Source organism: Bombina bombina, chromosome 3, assembly GCF_027579735.1.
Source record: "Bombina bombina isolate aBomBom1 chromosome 3, aBomBom1.pri, whole genome shotgun sequence".
Taxonomy (NCBI): Eukaryota; Metazoa; Chordata; class Amphibia; order Anura; family Bombinatoridae; genus Bombina; species Bombina bombina.
In genome coordinates, this window is record NC_069501.1 from 665,247,884 (window position 1) to 665,271,122 (window position 23,239).

General features: G+C 41.1%; 1 protein-coding gene across 3 annotated transcripts in view; it reads right to left on the reverse strand.

Annotated features, from left to right (window-relative positions):
- The window catches only part of DTX2 (deltex E3 ubiquitin ligase 2), a 284,538-nt gene that overhangs the window by 20,242 nt on the left and 241,057 nt on the right, over window positions 1-23,239 (reverse strand). For all 3 annotated transcript variants that reach the window (XM_053707411.1, XM_053707410.1, XM_053707408.1), the window contains 2 exons: window positions 20,734-20,895; window positions 14,650-14,739 (listed from right to left, as the gene is read on the reverse strand). In XM_053707411.1, coding sequence (XP_053563386.1) covers window positions 14,650-14,739; window positions 20,734-20,895 — 252 coding nt within the window. The remainder of the gene's footprint in view (window positions 1-14,649; window positions 14,740-20,733; window positions 20,896-23,239) is intronic.

Here is a 23,239-nt window from a genome sequence, read left to right on the forward strand (position 1 = left end):
CCTGGTTAAAATAATTACAAAGTTGCCTGTAAAATAAATATTAATCCTAAAATAGCTATAATATAATTATAATTTATATTGTAGCTATATTAGGATTTATTTTACAGGTAAGTATTTAGCTTTAAATAGGAATAATTTATTTAATAAGAGTTAATTTATTTCGTTAGATGTAAATTATATTTAACTTAGGGGGGTGTTAGTGTTAGGGTTAGACTTAGCTTTAGGGGTTAATACATTTATTAGAATAGCGGTGAGGTCCGCTCGGCAGATTAGGGGTTAATAATTGAAGGTAGCTGTCGGCGATGTTAGGGAGGGCAGATTAGGGGTTAATACTATTTATGATAGGGTTAGTGATGCGGATTAGGGGTTAATAACTTTATTATAGTAGCGCTCAGGTCCGCTCGGCAGATTAGGGGTTAATAAGTGTAGGCAGGTGTCGGCGACGTTGAGGGGGGCAGATTAGGGGTTAATAAATGTAATACAGGGGTCGGCGGGGTTAGGGGCAGCAGATTAGGGGTACATAGGGATAACGTAGGTGGCGGCGCTTTGCGGTCGGAAGATTAGGGGTTAATTATTTTAAGTAGCTGGCGGCGACGTTGTGGGGGGCAGGTTAGGGGTTAATAAATGTAATACAGGGGTCGGCGGGGTTAGGGGCAGCAGATTAGGGGTACATAAGTATAACGTAGGTGGCGGTCGGCAGATTAGGGGTTAAAAATTTTAATCGAGTGGCGGCGATGTGGGGGGAGCTCGGTTTAGGGGTACATAGGTAGTTTATGGGTGTTAGTGTACTTTAGGGTACAGTAGTTAAGAGCTTTATGAACCGGCGTTAGCCAGAAAGCTCTTAACTCCTGCTATTTTCAGGCGGCTGGAATCTTGTCGTTAGAGCTCTAACGCTCACTTCAGAAACGACTCTAAATACCAGCGTTAGAAAGATCCCATTGAAAAGATAGGCTACGCAAATGGCGTAGGGGGATCTGCGGTATGGAAAAGTCGCGGCTGAAAAGTGAGCGTTAGACCCTTTAATCACTGACTCCAAATACCAGCGGGCGGCCAAAACCAGCGTTAGGAGCCTCTAACGCTGGTTTTGACGGCTACCGCCGAACTCCAAATCTAGGCCTCAGACTTTGAAGTCACATCAGCTGACCAGGATTTGAGTCATAGCGCGCTACGCGCCTGGATGGCGAATCCGGAATTCTTAGCCGTTAGTTTAGTCAAATGAACAATGGCATCAGAAACAAATGAGTTAGCTAGCTTAAGAGTTCTAAGCTTGTCAACAATTTCAGTCAATGGAGCTGTATGGATGGCCTCTTCCAGGGCCTCAAACCAGAATGCCGCCGCAGCAGTGACAGGCGCAATGCATGCAAGGGGCTGTAAAATAAAACCTTGTTGAATAAACATTTTCTTAAGGTAACCCTCTAATTTTTTATCCATTGGATCTGAAAAAGCACAACTGTCCTCAACCGGGATAGTGGTACGCTTTGCTAAAGTAGAAACTGCTCCCTCCACCTTAGGGACAGTCTGCCATAAGTCCCGTGTAGTGGCATCTATTGGAAACATTTTTCTAAATATAGGAGGTGGGGAAAAGGGCACACCGGGCCTATCCCACTCCTTACTAATAATTTCTGTAAGCCTTTTAGGTATTGGAAAAACATCAGTACTCACCGGCACTGCATAGTATTTATCCAGCCTACACAATTTCTCTGGCACTGCAATTGTGTCACAGTCATTCAGAGCAGCTAATACCTCCCCAAGCAATACACGGAGGTTCTCAATCTTAAATTTAAAATTAGAAATCTCTGAATCAGGTCTCCCCGATTCAGAGACGTCACCCACAGACTGAAGCTCTCCGTCCTCAGGTTCTGCATATTATGACGCAGTATCAGACATGGCTCTTACAGCATCTAAGCGCTCTGTACCTTGTCTAACCCCAGAGCTATCGCGCTTGCCTCTCAATTCAGGCAATCTGGATAATACCTCTGACAGGGTATTATTCATGATTGCAGCCATGTCCTGCAAAGTAATCGCTATGGGCGTACCTGATGTACTTGGCGCCATATTAGCGTGCGTCCCTTGAGCGGGAGGCGAAGGAGAGTTAGTGGGGAGAGTTAGTCGGCATAACTTCCCCCTCGACAGACCCCTCTGGTGACAATTCTTTTATAGATAAAGACTGATCTTTATTGTTTAAGGTGAAATCAATACATTTAGTACACATTCTCCTATGGGGCTCCACAATGGCTTTTAAACATAATGAACAAGTATTCTCTGTTTCAGACATGTTTGTACAGACTAGCAATGAGACTAGCAAGCTTGGAAAACACTTTAAAGCAAGTTAATAAGCAATATAAAAAAACGTTACTGTGCCTTTAAGAGAAACAAATTTTGACAAAATTTGAAATAACAGTGAAAAAAGGCAGTTACACTAACAAAATTTTTACAGTGTATGTAACAAGTCAGCAGAGCATTGCACCCACTTGCAAATGGATGATTAACCCCTTAATAACAAAAACAGAATAATAAATGACAAATGTTTTTTTTTTTCTTAAACACAGTCACAACAACTGCCACAGTCTACTGTGATTGTTACCCTCCTCAAACACGACTTTGAAGCCTTTTGAGCCCTTCAGAGATGTCCTGTATCATGCAGAGGGAAGCTGAATGTCTCTGTCAGTATTTTTAGCTGCACAGAAAAGCACTAAAATAGGCCCTTCCCACTCATATTGCAACAGTGTTAAGCCTCATGAAACTGTTTCTAGGCAAAAATCAAACCAGCCATGTGGAAAAAAACTAGACCCCAAAAAGTTTTGTCACCAAACATATATAAAAACGATTAAACATGCCAGCAAACGTTTTATATTACACTTTTATAAGAGTATGTATCTCTATTAATAAGCCTGATACCAGTCGCTATCACTGCATTTAAGGCTTTACTTACATTAATCCGGTATCAGCAGCATTTTCTAGCAAATTCCATCCCTAGAAAAATATTAACTGCACATACCTTATTGCAGGAAAACCTGCACGCCATTCCCCTCTGAAGTTACCTCACTCCTCAGAATATGTGAGAACAGCCATGGCTCTTAGTTACTTCTGCTAAGATCATAGAAAATGAAGGCAGATTCTTCTTCTAAATACTGCCTGAGATAAACAGTACACTCCGGTACCATTTAAAAATAACAAACTTTTGATTGAAGTTAAAAAACTAACTATAATACACCACTCTCCTCTTACTACATCCATCTTTGTTGAGAGTTGCAAGAGAATGACTGGATATGGCAGTGAGGGGAGGAGCTATATAGCAGCTCTGCTGTGGGTGATCCTCTTGCAACTTCCTGTTGGGAAGGAGAATATCCCACAAGTAATGGATGATCCGTGGAATGGATACACTTAACAAGAGAAAATATTTCCCTAAATATGCTTTTCCCAAATATGAAACTGACAGTCTGCAAAAGGAAATATACATAAACCTGACTCATGGCAAATATAAGTACAATACATATATTTAGAACTTTAAATTAATACATAAAGTGCCATAGCTGAGAGTGTCTTAAGTAATGAAAACATACTTACCAAAAGACACCCATCCACATATAGCAGATAGCCAAACCAGTACTGAAACGGTTATCAGTAGAGGTAATGGTAAATTGAGAGTATATCGTCGATCTGAAAAGGGAGGTAGGAGATAAATCTCTACGACCGATAACAGAGAACCTAAGAAATAGATCTCCCGTGAGCAAAACCATTGCATTCAATAGGTGATACTCCCTTCACAACCCTCTGACATTCGCTGTACTCTGAGAGGAATCAGGCTTCAAAATGCTGAGAAGCGCATATCAACGTAGAAATCTTAGCACAAACATACTTCACCACCTCCATAGGAGGTAAAGTTTGTAAAACTGAATTGTGGGTGTGGTGATGGGTGTATTTATAGGCATTTTGAGATTTGGGAAACTTTGCCCCTCCTGGTAGGATTATATATCCTATACGTCACTAGGTCATGGACTCTTGCCAATTACATGAAAGAAATGTCTATTTCAGTTAGTGATGCTCAATCCTTAAATGCTTCATTCCTGAAAAGCCCCACCTGGAACATCTAGAAGTACTGCAGGGGTGCTTTTGTAATGCCACCTTATAGCCTAATAACCTTCCTTAAGGCACTGTTACTGGATTGGCTAAATAGGTCAGCTAATTAGAAGCTGCTGGCCTGGTATTACTGTAAATCAAGTGTCAACTGTCATGATAAAGTGCCTGTTTTTAAAAAAAAAAAAAAAAAAATTATTAAAGGGACACTAAACCCAAATTTTTTCTTTCATGAATCAGATAAAGCATGCAATTTTAAGCAACTTTTTGATTTACTCCTATTATACATTTTTCTTCGTTCTCTTGCTATCTTTATTTAAAAAGCAGGAATGTGATGCATAGGAGCCGGCCCATTTTTGGTTGAGAACCTGGGTTATGCATGCTTATTGATGGGTAAATGTAAGCCTCTAATAAGCAAGCACTATCCATGGTGCTGAACCTAAAATGGACTGGCTGCTAAGATTTACATTCCTACTTTTAAAATAAAGATAGCAAGAGAACAAAGAAAAATTGATAATAGGAGTAAATTAGAAAGTTGCTTAAAATTGCATGCTCTATATGAATCATGAAAGAAAAAAAAAAAGAAAAAAACAGAATTTATGCTTACCTGATAAATTACTTTCTCCAACGGTGTGTCCGGTCCACGGCGTCATCCATTACTTGTGGGATATTCTCCTCCCCTACAGGGAAAGGCAAGGAGAGCACACAGCAAGAGCTGTCCATATAGCTCCCCCTCTGGCTCCGCCCCCCAGTCATTCGACCGACGGTTAGGAGAAAAAGGAGAAACTATAGGGTGCCGTGGTGACTGTAGTGTATAAAGAAAAAGAAAAAATTTTCAAACCTGATTAAAAAACCAGGACGGGCCGTGGACCGGACACACCGTTGGAGAAAGTAATTTATCAGGTAAGCATAAATTCTGTTTTCTCCAACATTGGTGTGTCCGGTCCACGACGTCATCCATTACTTGTGGGAACCAATACCAAAGCTTTAGGACACGGATGAAGGGAGGGAGCAAATCAGGTTACCTAAACAGAAGGCACCACGGCTTGCAAAACCTTTCTCCCAAAAACAGCCTCCGAAGAAGCAAAAATATCAAATTTGTAAAATTTGGCAAAAGTGTGCAGAGAAGACCAAGTCGCTGCCTTACATATCTGATTAACAGAAGCTTTGTTCTTGAAGGCCCATGTGGAAGCCACAGCCCTAGTGGAGTGAGCTGTGATTCGTTCAGGAGGCTGCCGTCCGGCAGTCTCATAAGCCAATCGGATAATGCTTTTCAGCCAGAAAGAAAGAGTAAACGACAAACAAGGATGAGGTTTGTCTAAAATTCTTTGTTGCTTCTAAATAGAACTTTAAAGCACGGACTACATCTAGATTGTGTAACAAACGTTCCTTCTTTGAAACTGGATTCGGGCACAGAGAAGGAACAACTATTTCCTGGTTAATATTCTTGTTGGAAACGACTTTTGGAAGAAAACCAGGCTTGGTACGCAAAATAACCTTATCTGAATGGAACACCAGATAGGGTGGATCACACTGCAAAGCAGATAATTCAGAACTCTAGCAGAAGAAATAGCAACCAAAAACAGAACTTTCCAAGATAGCAACTTGATATCTATGGAATGTAAGGGTTCAAACGGAACCCCTGAAGAACTGAAAGAACTAAATTTAGACTCCAAGGAGGAGTCAAGGGTCTGTAAACAGGTTTGATTCTGACTAAAGCCTGTACAAAAGCTTGTACCTCTAGCACAGCTGCCAGTCGTTTGTATAACAAGACAGATAAAGCAGAAATTTGTCCTCTTAGAGAACTCGCTGACAATCCCTTATCCAAACCTTCTTGTAGAAAGGAGAGGATCTTAGGAATTTTAATCTTACTCCAGGAGAATCCATTGGATTCCCACCAACAGATATATCTTTTCCATATTTTATGATAAATCTTTCTAGACACAGGTTTTCTGGATCTATCACTGAATCTGAAAACCCACGCTTGGATAAAATCAAACGTTCAATTTCCAAGCAGTCAGCTGCAGAGAAATTAGATTTGGATGTTCGAATGGACCTTGTACTAGAAGATCCTGTCTCAAAGGTAGCTTCCATGGTGGAGCCGATGACATATTCACCAGGTCTGCATACCAAGTCCTGCGCGGCCACGCAGGAGCTATCAGAATCACCGAGGCTTTCTCCTGTTTGATCCTGGCTACAAGCCTGGGAAGGAGAGGGAACGGTGGAAACGCATAAGCTAGGTTGAACGACAAAGGCGCCACTAATGCATCCACTAGAGTGGCCTTGGGATCCCTGGATCTGGACCCGTAGCAAGGAACCTTGAAGTTCTGACGAGACGCCATCAGATCCATGTCTGGAATGCCCCATAATTGATTCAACTGGGCAAACACCTCCGGGTGGAGTTCCCACTCCCCCGGATAGAAAATCTGACGACTCAGATAATCCGCCTCCCAGTTGTCTACTCCTGGGATGTGGATTGCAGATAGGTGGCAGGAGTGATCCTCCGCCCATTTGATGATCTTGGATACCTCTCTCATCGCCAAGGAACTCCTTGTTCCTCCCTGATGGTTGATGTAAGCTACAGTTGTCATGTTATCTGACTGGAATCTTATGTATCCGGCCTTCGCTAGATGAGGCCAAGCCCGGAGAGCATTGAATATCGCTCTCAGTTCCAGGATGTTGATCGGGAGAAGAGACTCTTCCCGAGACCATAAACCCTGAGTTTTCAGGGAATCCCAGACCGCGCCCCAGCCTGATAGACTGGCGTCGGTCGTGACAATGACCCACTTTGGTCTGCAGAAACTCATTCCCTGAGACAGGTGATCCTGTCTACTGGAGCATGCACAGTTGTAATGGTCTTAGATGAATTCGAGCAAAAGGAACTATGTCCATTGCTGCAACCATCAACCCTACTATTTCCATGCACTGAGCTATGGAAGGCTGCAGAATAGAGAGAAGAACTTGACAAGCATTTAGAAGCTTTGACTTTCTGACTTCTGTCAGGAAGATCTTCATTTCAAAGGAATCTATTATTGTTCCCAAAAAGGGAACTCTTGTTGACGGAGACAGGGAACTCTTTTCTACGTTCACCTTCCACCCGTGAGATCTGAGAAAGGCTAGAACAATGTCTGTATGAGCCTTTGCCTTGGAAAGAGACGACGCTTGAATTAGAATGTCGTCCAGATAAGGTGCCACTGCAATGCCCCTTGGTCTTAGAACCGCTAGAAGGGACCCGAGCACCTTTGTGAAAATTCTGGGAGCAGTGGCTAGTCCGAATGGGAGAGCCACGAACTGATAATGTTTGTCCAGAAAGGGAACCTTAGGAACTGATGATGATCTTTGTGGATAGGAATATGTAGATACGCATCCTTTAAATCCATGGTAGTCATATATTGACCCTCCTGGATTGTAGGTAAAATTGTTCGAATGGTTTCCATTTTGAACGATGGAACTCTGAGAAATTTGTTTAGAATTTTTAAATCCAGAATTGGTCTGAAAGTTCCCTCTTCTTTGTTAACTACAAACAGATTTGAGTAAAAACCCCTGGCCTTGTTCCACAGTTGGAACTGGGTGTATCACTCCCATCTTTAACAGGTCTTCTACACAATGTAAGAATGCCTGTCTACTTATTTGGTTTGAAGATAAGTGAGAAATGTGGAACCTACCCCTTGGGGGTAGTTCCTTGAATTCTAGAAGATAACCCTGAGAGACTATTTCTAGTGTCCAGGGATCCTGAACATCTCTTGCCCAAGTCTGAGCAAAGAGAGAGAGTCTGTCCCCTACTAGATCCAGTCCCGGATCGGGGGCTACCCCTTCATGCTGTCTTGGTAGCAGCAGCAGGCTTCTTGGCCTGTTTACCCTTATTCCAGCCTTGCATTGGTTTCCAAGCTGGTTTAGTCTGGGAAGCGTTACCCTCTTGTCTAGAGGCTGCCGAGTTAAAAGCCGGTCCGTTCCTGAAATTGCAAAAGGAACGAAAATTGGACTAATTCTTAGCCTTGAAAGGCCTATCCTGTGGGAGGGCATGGCCCTTCCCCCCAGTGATGTCTGAAATAATTTCTTTCAATTCTGGCCCAAAAAGGGTCTTACCTTTGAAAGGGATATTAAGCAATTTTGTCTTGGAAGATACATCCGCCGACCAAGACTTTAGCCAGAGCGCTCTGCGCGCCACAATTGCAAACCCTGAATTTTTCGCCGCTAATCTCGCTAACTGCAAAGCGGCGTCTAAAATAAAGGAATTAGCTAACTTAAGTGCGTGAATTCTGTCCATGACTTCCTCATACGGAGTCTCCCTACTGAGCGACTTTTCCAGTTCCTCGAACCAGAACCACGCCGCTGTAGTGACAGGAATAATGCACAAAATAGGTTGAAGGAGGTAACCTTGCTGTACAAAAATCTTTTTAAGCAAACCCTCCAATTTTTTATCCATAGGATCTTTGAAAACACAATTGTCCTCAATGGGAATGGTCGTGCGTTTGGCTAGTGTAGAAACCGCCCCCTCGACCTTAGGGACTGTTTGCCATATGTCCTTCCTGGGGTCGACCATAGGGAACAATTTCTTAAATATAGGAGGAGGGACAAAAGGTATGCCTGGCTTCTCCCACTCCTTATTCACTATGTCCGCCACCCGTTTAGGTATCGGAAAGGCATCAGGGTGCACCGGGACCTCTAGGAACTTGTCCATCTTGCACAAGTTTTCTGGGATGACCAGATTGTCACAATCATCCAGAGTAGATAGCACCTCCTTAAGTAATGCGCGGAGATGCTCTGATTTAAATTTAAATGTCACAACATCAGGTTCTGCCTGCTGAGAAATTCTTCCTGTATCAGAAATTTCTCCATCTGAGAAACCCTCCCTCACTGCCACTTCAGACTGGTGTGAGGGTATGACAGAAAAATTATCATCAGCGCCCTCCTGCTCTACAGTGTTTAAAACAGAGCAATCGCACTTTCTCTGAAATGCTGGCATTTTGGATAAAATATTAGCTATGGAGTTATCCATTACTGCCGTCAATTGTTGCATAGTAACAAGCATTGGCGCGCTAGAAGTACTAGGGGTCGCCTGCGCGGGCATAACTGGTATAGACACAGAAGGAGAAGATGTAGAACTATCTCTACTTCCTTCATCTGAGGAATCATCCTGGGCAACCTTACTATTTGTGACAATACTGTCCTTACTGTGTTTGGACGCTATGGCACAATTATCACATATATTTGAAGGGGGAACCACATTGGCTTCCATACATACAGAACATGATCTATCAGAAGGTACAGACATGTTAAACAGGCTTAAACTGGTTAATAAAGTACAAAAACCGTTTTAAAACAAAACCGTTACTGTCTCTTTAAATGTTAAACAGGGCACACTTTATTACTGAATATGTGAAAAACTATGAAGGAATTGTCCAATCTTTACCAAATTTTCACCACAGTGTCTTAATTCAAAGTATTGCACCCCAATTTTCAAGCTGTTAACCCTTAAAATGTGGAAACCGGAGCCGTTTGCAATTTTAACCCCACTACAGTCCCAACCACAGCCTTTGTTGTGACTTCAACTGTCCCAGGGGGGTATTTCAAGCCTTCTAGGAACTTTTTCAGTGGACACCAGACCCTCTCACATGCATCTGCATGCACTGTACTTAAAAGAAACTGTGCAATAATGGCGCGAAAATGAGGCTCTGCCTACTATAGTGAAAGGCCCTTCCTGACTGGGAAGGTGTCTTAACTAGTGCCTGGTGATAAAAAACGTTCCCCAAATAATAAAAGTGTGAAATCCACTTCAAACTTTAAATAAAAACTTAAATAAACAATCGATTTAGACCTTAAGAGTGTCCACCAGTTAATAGCCCATAATAAGCCCTTTATTCTTTCTAAGTCTAAGAAAATGGCTTACCGATCCCCATGAGGGAAAAATGACAGCCTTCCAGCATTACACAGTCTTGTTAGAAAATGGCTAGTCATACCTTGAGCAGAAAAGTCTGCAAACTGTTCCCCCCAACTGAAGTTCTCTCATCTCAACAGTCCTGTGTGGGAACAGCAATCGATTTTAGTTACTGCTGCTAAAATCATACTCCTCTTTTAAACAGAACTCTTCATCTCTTTCTGTTTCAGAGTAAATAGTACATACCAGCACTATTTTAAAATAACAAACTCTTGATAGAAGAAATAAAAAACTACAACTAACACCACAAACTCCTCACCATCCCCGTGGAGATGCTACTTGTTCAGAGCGGCAAGGAGAATGACTGGGGGGCGGAGCCAGAAGGGGAGCTATATGGACAGCTCTTGCTGTGTGCTCTCCTTGCCTTTCCCTGTAGGGGAGGAGAATATCCCACAAGTAATGGATGATGCCGTGGACCGGACACACCAATGTTGGAGAAATTTGGGTTCAGTGTCCCTTTAAAAACAGGGGCACTTTCATTCATGAAAGTTTATATTGCACCGGATTTTACAAATACTTACCTTCTTCTCCTGAAATGTCGGATCGCCGATCCCACGCCTGCAGCTCCTCTGTACTTAGTCAGCAATGACGAAACCAGCTCTCTCCAATCACGGCTTCCCCCTCAGGAGCGTTCATCAGATGAGACCACTCCGTGATTGGCGAAAGCCGGTTTCGTCATTGCTGTGTAAGTACAGCAGGAAGAAGCATGTGGGGCGATCCGCGATCTGGTGTTTCAGGAGAAGAAGGTAAGTATTTCTAAAATTCGTTGCAATGTAAACTTTCATGAATGAAAGTGCCCCTGTTTTTAATAGTTTTTTTAAAAAAAACGGGCACTTTATCATGAAAGTTGATATTCACTTTAAATCAATTCGTTCTACTAGCAATTACATTGTCAAATGAGTGTTTTATGCATATTACTAGCAATAGAAAGTCAAATGAACACCAAAGTCAATATTAGCATTTCATGATTCGGACAGAGAACGCAATTTTAAACATTGTTTCAATTTACTTCCTTTTTCCAAATGTTCACAATCTTTTTATATGTACACGTTATAAGGCACCATCTTCTACTGAGCATGTGCAAGAATTCATAGAATATATATTTTTGTGATTGGCTTCTTTTGGAAAATAGAAGTAACTTTTGAAATTTGTCAGAAAAAAAATCTACTACAAATTTGAAATTGCATTGTCTTTTTATTATACATTCATTGATTATGCAATTCTACGGTATTTAATGGTCCTTTAAACCACTAGGCCCCTGGCAATAGAGTGGTTATGACAGTTTTACTATATATATGTGAGACCCAGGGAAAGAGCACTCAAACTGACAAAGTAAAAGGGTTAAATGTGGCTTCAGCAAAGGGGTGAGAGTTAGCTTAGTTGGGAATGCAGTTAAACTATTTAATACAACAGATAGCATGTGACCCATTCTCCACTTGGTGATAAAGAGCCTGGGAGATGATATATTCAACAAAGAAACAATTACCTATAACTGCAACAGACCCAGTGAGACTGAAAAAGGAGGAATCCCTACACTTGCAGTGCATGGCAGAACAAGAAACTAGTCGGTAAAGACTGAATGAACAGATAAACAAATGCGGATTCCTAACTCAAGGGTTACAAACACAAAAAAGGATAAGACAGTTCCTGGTAATTTGATTATTTTCTTTTCTTGCAGGCTGGGAAAAAGGAGATACAGCAATAAAGGTATGACACCTAACTGGGTCTATCGTCTGAGGCGCTTGTTCCTGGTGTTCTTGGCGATTGGTGCTGGATTGCTTTCGTTGTCATGTGGGACACACGGGAAGCAGCGTGACATAATTGGATCCGTTGTCTGAGGCGTTCCTAGTGGTTGGTGCTGGATCGCTTTCTTTGTTGTGTGGGACACACGGGATGCAGTGTGACATCTAACTGGATCTGTTGTCTGAGGTTGCTTGTTCTTAGTGTCATTGGTGGTTGGTGCTGGATCGCTTTCTTTGTTGTGTGGGACACACGGGATGCAGTGTGACATCTAACTGGATCTGTTGTCTGAGGTTGCTTGTTCATAGTGTCATTGGTGGTTGGTGCTGGATCACTTTCTTTGTTGTGTGGGACACACGGGATGCAGTGTGACATCTAACTGGATCTGTTGTCTGAGGTTGCTTGTTCTTAGTGTCATTGGTGGTTGGTGCTGGATCACTTTCTTTGTTGTGTGGGACACACGGGATGCAGTGTGACATCTAACTGGATCTGTTGTCTGAGGTTGCTTGTTCTTAGTGTCATTGGTGGTTGGTGCTGGATCACTTTCTTTGTTGTGTGGGACACACGGGATGCAGTGTGACATCTAACTGGATCTGTTGTCTGAGGTTGCTTGTTCTTAGTGTTCTTGGTGGTTGGTGCTGGATCACTTTCTTTGTTGTGTGGGACACACGGGATGCAGTGTGACATCTAACTGGATCTGTTGTCTGAGGTTGCTTGTTCTTAGTGTCATTGGTGGTTGGTGCTGAATCACTTTCTTTGTGAAGCCTCACTTTGGGTTCAGCTTTTTGAGTGGTTGAATGTCCATTGAGTTAAAGAATCCTGGAAGCTGATAACTGAGCATCCGTAGCTGTACACTGGAGTTTAGTCAGCTTGGAACTGGGAATGCCAGTCTGTTTTCTTTACCCGTCTATAATCCTGGTGCATTTGTGGTGCCCCTTCTCATACCATGTAAACTGCCTAGCTCTGGAATTAACTATCTATATTAGAAAAACTAATGGATATGCCTAGGGACAGACTACAGCCGCTTTATTTATTTAAAAATTATGCACATGAAAACCCACACTTACAAAAAGGGGCTGAACTGAACATTAACAGTAGGGACAGCTTGAGATAAAGCTGCAGAAGCTGAAAATATGAATTATGCTGAAGTATAGTAGCATACAATGGTGGTGGGTAGCCAGACCTCTACTTTTTTAAACTAACTAATTCTTAAAGGGATATGAAATCCAACATTTTTCTTTCACGATTCAATCAGAGTATGCACTTTGAAACAACTTTCCGAATTACTTCATTTATCTAATTTGACTTGTTCTCTAGATATCCTTTGATGAAAACCATACCTAGGAAGGCTCAGGGGCAGCAATGCACTACTGAGAGTTAGCTGCCGATTAGTTGCTCCACATACATAACTTTTGTCATTAGCTCACTCAATGTTTTCAGCTTGCTAACAATAGTGCAAAACTGTTCATTCAACAAAGGATACAAAAAGAATTAAACAAATTGAATAATGGAAGTTAATTGGAAAGTCATTGAAAATCGCATACTCTATATGAATCATTAAAGAAAAAATGTGTTTCATGTCCCTTTAAGATAATTCTTGACAACTCCTGTCTCAAGATATATATCCTCTTTTCTTAGTGTGCTAACTTGTGACACAGTCTATTTTCTCAAGATATATGTGGTTGACTGCTTTGTTTTTTGTAGCAAATAGAAGAGGCATTCTGATCCTCCATACATATTGATGAACTTCAAGTATACAGTGAAGCACAATTGTAAAAATGAAACATTTAAAGGGACATGAAACCCAATTTTTTTCATTCATTATTTAGTAAAAGTATGCAATTTTAAATAACTTTCTAATTTACTTCTATTATCTAATTTGCTTCATTCTCTTGATATCCCTTGCTGAAAAGCATATCTAGATATGCTCAGTAGCTGCTGATTGGAAGCTGCACATAGATTTCTCATGTGATTGGCTCACCCATGTGCATTGCTATTTCTTCAACAACGGATAAATAAAGAATGAAGCAATATAGATAATAGAAGTAAATTGGAATGTTATTTAAAATTGTATTATTTACCTGAATCATGAAAGAAAAATTTGGGGTTTAGTGTCCCTTTAATGATTCAGATACAGTGTTTTCAAGCCTATATAACATATAATATGGCATAAAAAAATGTTGCAAACACTGCTGCTAAATGGCTAAAAACACATGCACACTCCTGATCTCACCTAAGATTACTCTTTAACAAAGAATACCAAGATAAAAAACAACATTGATAATTGAGGAAAATTAGAAGGTTGCTTATGTCATGCTCTATCCTATCCATTTAAATGGGCAGTAAACAGCTTGCAATCACAATACATTTCTGTTGTGTTGCTATACAATAACAATAGCCAAGTCTTAACATTTTTAAAACAAATTAACATTATTTTTTACTGCATATATATTTCAATAGCCAAACTCCACCCACCATATTTGGGGCAAGGGGGGCAATCTGGGCTTTAGTCTGCAGACAGCAAGGCTTGCCACAGTCATAAAGTTAGTGTACAGTACTGTTTTGCAGTTTTTATCAGTTAAAGCCAATTAGTGAAAGATATGTAGTAGGCTTAGCCTTGAGAAGTCAGCAGGGGGAGGGGTTCATGTTCTGAGAAGTAGAAATTACATGAAAAGGGGAAAAAATAAATAATGAAAATATATTGGAAAAATTTTTATGCATAACTAAACATGTTATTTAAAAATCTCAAGTTGTTTATTGTCCCTTTAATTTTGACTTTACAGCCCCATTAACATTAAATTGATGGAATATATTGATTTAAATGTTAAGGTATTACTAGGAGATCCTAGATGTAAAACGGTTTTATAGTGAGAATAAAAAGTATGAATACTTGCCATTTTTCCTTTCTCACTGTCTGGAAGATAACAGTGACGTGGAAAGCCTCTAGCTGTATATGGTTTCCCTGGGTTTGGGTGTTCAGGACCCTGATGATAGAGCAAGTCAGATATATTTATCGATATACAGCTGTTTCAATTATCAAGCTATTTTAACATACATACAAACTAGTGACACTTTATTGTTCCAATAGTTGACTTAAAAAAACACAATTTATGCTTACCTGATAAATTTATTTCTCTTGTGGTGTATCCAGTCCACGAATCATCCATTACTTGTGGGATATTCTCATTCCCAACAGGAAGTTGCAAGAGGACACCCACAGCAGAGCTGTAATATAGCTCCTCCCCTAACTGTCATAGCCAGTTATTCGACCGAAAACATGCCGAGAAAGGAGGAACCATAGGGTGTAGTGGTTACTGTAGTTTAAATTTAAAAATTACCTGCCTTAAAATGACAGGGCGGGCCGTGGACTGGATACACCACAAGAGAAATACATTTATCAGGTAAGCATAAATTGTGTTTTCTCTTGTAAGGTGTATCCAGTCCACGGATCATCCATTACTTATGGGATACCAATACCAAAGCTAAAGTACACGGATGAAGGGAGGGACAAGGCAGGAACTTAAATGGAAGGAACCACTGCCTGTAAAACCTTTCTCCCAAATATAGCCTCCGAAGAAGCAAAAGTATCAAATTTGTAAAATTTTAAAAAAGTATGAAGCGAAGACCAAGTCGCCGCCTTGCAAATCTGTTCAACAGAAGCCTCATTTTTAAAGGCCCAAGTGGAAGCCACAGCTCTAGTGGAATGAGCTGTAATCCTTTCAGGAGGCTGCTGTCCAGCAGTCTCATAGGCTAAGCGGATTAAGCTTCTTAGCCAAAAAGAAAAAGAGGTTGCCAAAGCCTTTTGACCTCTCCTCTGTCCAGAGTTGACAACAAACAAAGCAGATGTTTGACGAAAATCTTTAGTAGCTTGTAAGTAAAACTTTAAAGCACAGACCACGTCCAGATTGTGTAACACAAGGATGGAACAACAATCTCTTGATTGATATTCTTGTTAGATACCACCTTAGGTAAGAACCCAGGTTTGGTACGCAGGACTACCTTATCCGTATGAAAAATCAGATAAGGAGAATCACATTGTAAGGCAGATAGCTCAGAGACTCTACGAGCCGAGGAAATAGCTACAAAAAAAAAAAAAAAAAAAAAAGAACTTTCCAAGATAAAAGTTTGATATCTATGGAATGAAGAGGTTCAAACGGAACTCCTTGAAGAACCTTAAGAACCAAGTTTAAGCTCCATGGTGGAGTAACAGGTTTAAACACAGGCTTGATTCAAACTAAAGCCTGACAAAATGCCTGAACGTCTGGAACATCTGCCAGACGCTAGTGCAAAAGAATAGACAAAGCAAAAATCTGTCCCTTTAAGAAAGATATCTACGCCATACCTTATGGTAAATTTTCCTGGTGACAGGCTTTCGTGCCTGTATTAAGGTATCAATAACTGACTCGGAGAAGCCACGCTTTGATAAAATCAAGCATTCAATCTCCAGGCAGTCAGCCTCAGAGAAATTAGATTTGGATGGTTGAAAGAACCCTGAAGTAGAAGGTCCTGTCTCAGAGGCAGAGACCATGGTGGAAAGGATGACATGTCCACTAGATCTGCATACCAGGTCCTGCGTGGCCACGCAGGTGCTATCAGAATCACCGATGCTCTCTCCTGTTTGATCTTGGCAATCAGTCGAGGGAGCAGAGGAAACGGTGGAAACATATAAGCCAGGTTGAAAGACCAGGGCGCTGCTAGAGTATCTATCAGTGTCGCCTTGGGATCCCTGGACCTGGATCCGTAACACGGAAGCTTGGCGTTCTGGCGAGACGCCATGAGATCCAGTTCTGGTTTGCCCCAACGGAGAATCAGTTGTGCAAATACCTCCGGATGGAGTTCCCACTCTCCCGGATGAAAAGTCTGACTACTTAGAAAATCCACCTCCCAGTGCTCTACACCTGGGATATGGATAGCTGATAGGTGGCAAGAGTGAATCTCTGCCCAGTGAATTATTTTTGAAACTTCTAACATCTCTAGGGAACTTCTTGTTCCCCCTCGATGGTTGATGTAAGCTACAGTCGTGATGTTGACCGACTGAAATCTGATGTACCTCAGAGTTGCTAACTGAGGCCAAACCTGAAGAGCCTTGAATATCGCTCTTAGTTCCAGAATATTTATTGGAAGGAGAGACTCCTCCTGAGTCCACGATCCCTGAGACTTCAGGGAGTTCCAGACTGCACCCCAACCTAGAAGGCTGGCATTTGTTGTTACAATAGTCCAATCTGGCCTGTGAAGGTGATACCTTTGGACAGATGGACCCGAGATAGCCACCAGGGAAGAGGATCCCTGGTCTCTTGGTCCAGATTCAGTTGAGGGGCCAAATCTGTGTAATCCCCGCTCCACTGACTGAGCCTGCATAGTTGCAGCGGTCTGAGATGTAAGCGTGCAAACGGCACTATGTCCATTGCCGCTACCATTAAGCCGATTACTTCCATACACTGAGCCACCAAAGGGCGCGGAATGGAATGAAGAACCCGACAGGAATTTAGAAGCTTTGATAACCTGGACTCCGTCAAGGTAAATTTTCATTTCTACAGAATCTATCAGAGTCCCTAGAAAGGAAACTCTTGTGAGTGGGGATAGAGAACACTTTTCCTCGTTCACTTTCCACCCATGCGACCTCAGAAATGCCAGTACTACGTCCGTATGAGACTTGGCAATTTGGAAGTTTGACGCCTGTATCAGGATGTCGTCTAAATAAGGGGCTACTGCTATGCCCCGCGGCCTTAGGACCGCCAAAAGCGACCCTAGAACCTTTGTAAAGATTCTTGGGGCTGTAGCTAATCCAAAGGGAAGAGCTACAACTGGTAATGCCTGTCTTGAAAGGCAAACCTGAGAAACCGATGATGATCTTTGTGTATCGGAATGTGAAGATAAGCATCCTTTAGATCCACTGTAGTCATATATTGACCCTCCTGGATCAGTGGTAGGATGGTACGAATAGTTTCCATCTTGAACGACGGAACTTTGAGGAATTTGTTTAAGATCTTTAGATCCAAAATCGGTCTGAAGGTTCCCTCTTTTTTGGGAACCACAAACAGATTTGAGTAAAAACCCTGTTCCTGTTCCTCCTTTGGAACTGGATGGATCACTCCAATAACTAGGAGGTCTCGTACACAGTGTAAGAATGCCTCACTCTTTATCTGGTTTGCAGATAATTGTGAAAGGTGAAATCTCCCTTTTGGGGGGGAAGCTTTGAAGTCCAGAAGATAACCCTGGGATATAATTTCCAACGCCCAGGGATCCTGAACATCTCTTGCCCACGCCTGGGCGAAGAGTGAAAGTCTGCCCCCTACTAGATCCGTTACCGGATAGGGGGTCGTTCCTTCATGCTGTCTTAGAGGCAGCAGCAGGCTTTTTAACCTGCTTACCTTTTTTCCAGGTCTGGTTTGGTCTCCAGACCGTCTTGGATTGAGCAAAAGTTCCCTCTTGTTTATTATTAGAGGAAGTTGATGCCGCACCTGCCTTGAAGTTTCGAAAGGCACGAAAATTAGACTGTTTGGCCCTAGATTTGGACCTGTCCTGAGGAAGGGCACAACCTTTTCCTCCCGTGATATCAGCAATAATCTCCTTCAAACCAGGCCAGAATAGGGTCTGCCCCTTGAAGGGAATGTTAAGTAGCTTAGATTTTAAAGTCACGTCAGCTGACCATGATTTAAGCCATAGCGCTCTGCGTGCCTGTATAGCAAAACCAGAATTCTTAGTTTATTCAAATGAACAATGGCATCAGAAATAAAATAATTGGCTAGCTTAAGTGCTCTAAGTTTGCCAAGTATGTCATCCAATGGAGTCTCTACCTGTAAAGCCTCTTCCAGAGACTCAAACCAGTACGCCGCAGCAGCAGTGACAGGGGCAATGCATGCAATGGGCTGTAGGATAAAACCTTGTTGAATAAATATTTTCTTAAGGTAACCTTCTAATTTTTTATCCATTGGCTCTAAAAAAGCACAACTGTCCTCGACAGGGATTGTAGTACGCTTTGCTAGAGTAGAAACTGCTCCCTCCACCTTAGGGACTGTCTGCCATAAGTCCCGTGTGGTGGCGTCTATTGGAAAACATTTTTCTAAAAATAGGAGGGGAAGAGAACGGCACACCTGGTCTATCCCATTCCTTATTAATAATTTCTGTAAACCTTTTAGGTATTGGAAAAACATCAGTACACACCGGCACTGCAAAGCATTTATCCAGTCTACAAAATTTCTCTGGCACTGCAATGGTATCACAGTCATTCAGAGCAGCTAAAACCTCCCTAAGTAACACGCGGAGGTGTTCAAGCTTAAATTTAAATGTAGAAATATTAGAATCAGGTATCTTTCCTGAATCATTAACATCACCCACTGACTGAATCTCTCCTTCCTCAGCTTCTGCATATTGTGAGGCAGTATCAGACATGGTTCTTAAAGCGTCAGTATGCTCTGCATTTTGTCTCACCCCAGAGCTATCTCACTAACCTCTAAGTTCAGGTAGTCTGGCTAATACCGCTGACAGTGTATTATCCATGACTGCCGCCATGTCTTGTAAAGTAAACGCTATGGGCGCCCTAGATGTACTTGGCGCCATTTGAGCGTGAGTCCCTTGGGCGGGAGTCAATGGGTCTGACACGTGGGGAGAGTTAGTCGGAATAACTTTCCCCTCGTCAGATTCCTCTGGTGATAATTTTTTCAAAACAGAATATGATCTTTATTGCATAAAATGAAATCAGTACATTTGGTACACATTCTAAGAGGGGGTTCCACCATGGCTTTTAAACATAATGAACAAGGAGTTTCTTCTATGTCAGACATGTTTATACAGACTAGCAATGAGACTAGCAAGCTTGGAAAACACTTTAAATCAAGTTAACAAGCAAATATAAAAAACGGTACTGTGCCTTTAAGAGAAACAAATTTTGTCAGAATTTGAAAAACAGTGAAAAAATGCAGTAAATCAAACGAAAATTTTTACAGTGTATGTAATAGGCTAGCAGAGCATTGCATCCACTTGCAAATGGATGATTAACCCCTTAGTTCAAAAAACGGATCAAAAAAACGAAATAGACTTTTTTTTTTTTTTTAACAGTCACAACCAACTGCCACAGCAAGCTGTGGTCCTACCTTCCCCAATAAACGACTTTGGAAAGCCTTTGAGCCCTTTAGAGATGTCCTATAGCATACAGGGGACTCCTGAGGGAAGCTGGATGTCACAGTTTGTAATTTTAACTGCACCAACTGTAACTTTTATACTATAACAGTGGAAAGCCTCAGTAAAACTGTTTCTAGTCAAAATTTAAGCCAGCCATGTGGAAAAAACTAGGCCCCAATAAAGTTTTATCACCAATGCATATATAAAAACGATTAAACATGCCAGCAAACGTTTATATTGCAATATCATAAGGGTATTACCCCTGGGAGTAAGCATGATACCAGTCGTTATTAAATCACTGTATTCAGGCTTAACTTACATTAATCCGGTATCAGCAGCATTTTCTAGTGTTTTCCATCTCTAGAAAAAATTATAACTGCACATACCTGATAGCAGAATAAACTGCACGCCATTCTCTCGCTGAAGTTACCTCATCTGTGTAATCCCCTCAGACATATGTGAGAATAGCAATGGATCTTAGTTACAACCTGCTAAGATCATAGAAACCTCAGGCAGATTCTTCTTCTATTTACTGCCTGAGATAAAATAGCACAACTCCGGTACTATTTAAAAATAAACTTTTGATTGAAGAAAATAAACTAACTATATTTAACCACTCTCTCCTACAACATCCTAGCTTGTTGAGAGTTGCAAAAGAATGACTGGCTATGACAGTTAGGGGAGGAGCTATATTACAGCTCTGCTGTGGGTGTCCTCTTGCAACTTCCTGTTGGGAATGAGAATATCCCACAAGTAATGGATGATCCGTGGACTGGATACACCTTACAAGAGAAAACCCCCACCAATCTAAAGTTATAAAAAGTCACAAGAGTTGCAATCACAAGAACAAAAAGTACCTGCATTCCTGAATAGATGCTGTATACAATGTGAATAGTACCACAGTCATGATGGCCAGGCAGAGACTGATTGATTAAGAAAATCTCCATTTTTCCTTTAGGTTGTGTTCCTGTCTTCTCTCCGTAGATTGTTTTACAAGCAGGGCATTGCAAACTGCCATCCTTCAAAAAGTGCACAATATAAAAATAAAAAGAGGTTTTAAAATAGCACATAAAAGTTAATAAAAAAAAAATACTGTACCACACTATACACAAATTACAACTACAGGAAACATATGTATATAAGAAATATGTATAAAGGTTACAACCAAATACACTATAAACATGATTAAATATTTGTACAGTTCTATTAAAAAAAACATTTTATACAATTAAATAAAATTTTATGGCACTAATATGAAACGCTGCAATGTTTCCATCCCAGTATACTAAACCCATCTTTAATCAGTCCCATGACAGTGCAAAAGCAGCTGTGTATAACATTCTGCCAAAAGTGAAGTCAGAACCTTGGTTTGACATGGTGCATTAGGGGAACGGTAGTTTATATAACCTCTGGTAAACATTGGCACTGCAGAGAGTGTTTTTTTATCTAGTTGGAATTAAAATACTGCATCTACTGCAGAATTATAACAAACCATCAACAAAACCACTTAATTTATTCAGCAAAAAAAGGCAGAGAAATTACTAACAAAAAAAAACAAAAAAAAAACACAACAAACACCCTAACTTCCTTTCAAGATAGTATTGTTTCTCTTTAATATTAAAAATCGCTCTGTTGTTGAGTTTTTGGTACAAAAAAAAGTCACTTTTTACTTAGAAGTGATCACTATTGCGGGTGTTCATTTGTTTCTCTGAGCTGATATCAGAGAAGCCATACTTTTATATGGAGCTGAAAAGTTCTTGCTGATTACAATCCATTTTCTCAGAATTTTGACACTTAGCAGACCACAACATCTAGAAACAGAGTTCTGCAAAGGTTTGTATCGAATTTACAATCACATTGACATGATTGTCAGTAGTCTTTGAACCCAAGATTTCAAACAAGATCACATCTTCTTGACCAGAATTTCAGATGGAATCATATCTTCGTGACAGGGATTTCCCAGTTTGCCTCTCCATCTTGGTTCTGGCAACCGAGATGAGTTTTTTTTTTTTTTTTTTTTTTTAAATCAGAATGTGCCATGTTTATTTATTCATTTTTTTAAACGTGACTTACAATATCCAGAACCTTATGTTGTAATATAGTTACAGTGATAGAAATTGTGCAAAGATAAACCCGTTCACAACAGTGCGGTTTTCCATTTTTTTGCAGCTACAGTATTGCGATGAAGGACACCTCATCACTTAGTGGTTTCACAGTTTACAGTGTGAGAACTGTTAAAAACAGAATTTATGTTTACCTGATAAATTTCTTTCTCCAACGGTGTGTCCGGTCCACGGCGTCATCCTTACTTGTGGGATATTCTCTTCCCCAACAGGAAATGGCAAAGAGCCCAGCAAAGCTGGTCACATGATCCCTCCTAGGCTCCGCCTACCCCAGTCATTCGACCGACGTTAAGGAGGAATATTTGCATAGGAGAAACCATATGGTACCGTGGTGACTGTAGTTAAAGAAAATAAAATATCAGACCTGATTAAAAAAAAACCAGGGCGGGCCGTGGACCGGACACACCGTTGGAGAAAGAAATTTATCAGGTAAACATAAATTCTGTTTTCTCCAACATAGGTGTGTCCGGTCCACGGCGTCATCCTTACTTGTGGGAACCAATACCAAAGCTTTAGGACACGGATGAAGGGAGGGAGCAAATCAGGTCACCTAAATGGAAGGCACCACGGCTTGCAAAACCTTTCTCCCAAAAATAGCCTCAGAAGAAGCAAAAGTATCAAACTTGTAAAATTTGGTAAAAGTGTGCAGTGAAGACCAAGTCGCTGCCCTACATATCTGATCAACAGAAGCCTCGTTCTTGAAGGCCCATGTGGAAGCCACAGCCCTAGTGGAATGAGCTGTGATTCTTTCGGGAGGCTGCCGTCCGGCAGTCTCGTAAGCCAATCTGATGATGCTTTTAATCCAAAAAGAGAGAGAGGTAGAAGTTGCTTTTTGACCTCTCCTTTTACCTGAATAAACAACAAACAAGGAAGATGTTTGTCTAAAATCCTTTGTAGCATCTAAATAGAATTTTAGAGCGCGAACAACATCCAAATTGTGCAACAAACGTTCCTTCTTTGACACTGGTTTTGGACACAGAGAAGGTACGATAATCTCCTGGTTAATGTTTTTGTTAGAAACAACTTTTGGAAGAAAACCAGGTTTAGTACGTAAAACCACCTTATCTGCATGGAACACCAGATAAGGAGGAGAACACTGCAGAGCAGATAATTCTGAGACTCTTCTAGCAGAAGAAATCGCAACTAAAAACAAAACTTTCCAAGATAATAACTTAATATCAACGGAATGTAAGGGTTCAAACGGAACCCCCTGAAGAACTGAAAGAACTAAATTGAGACT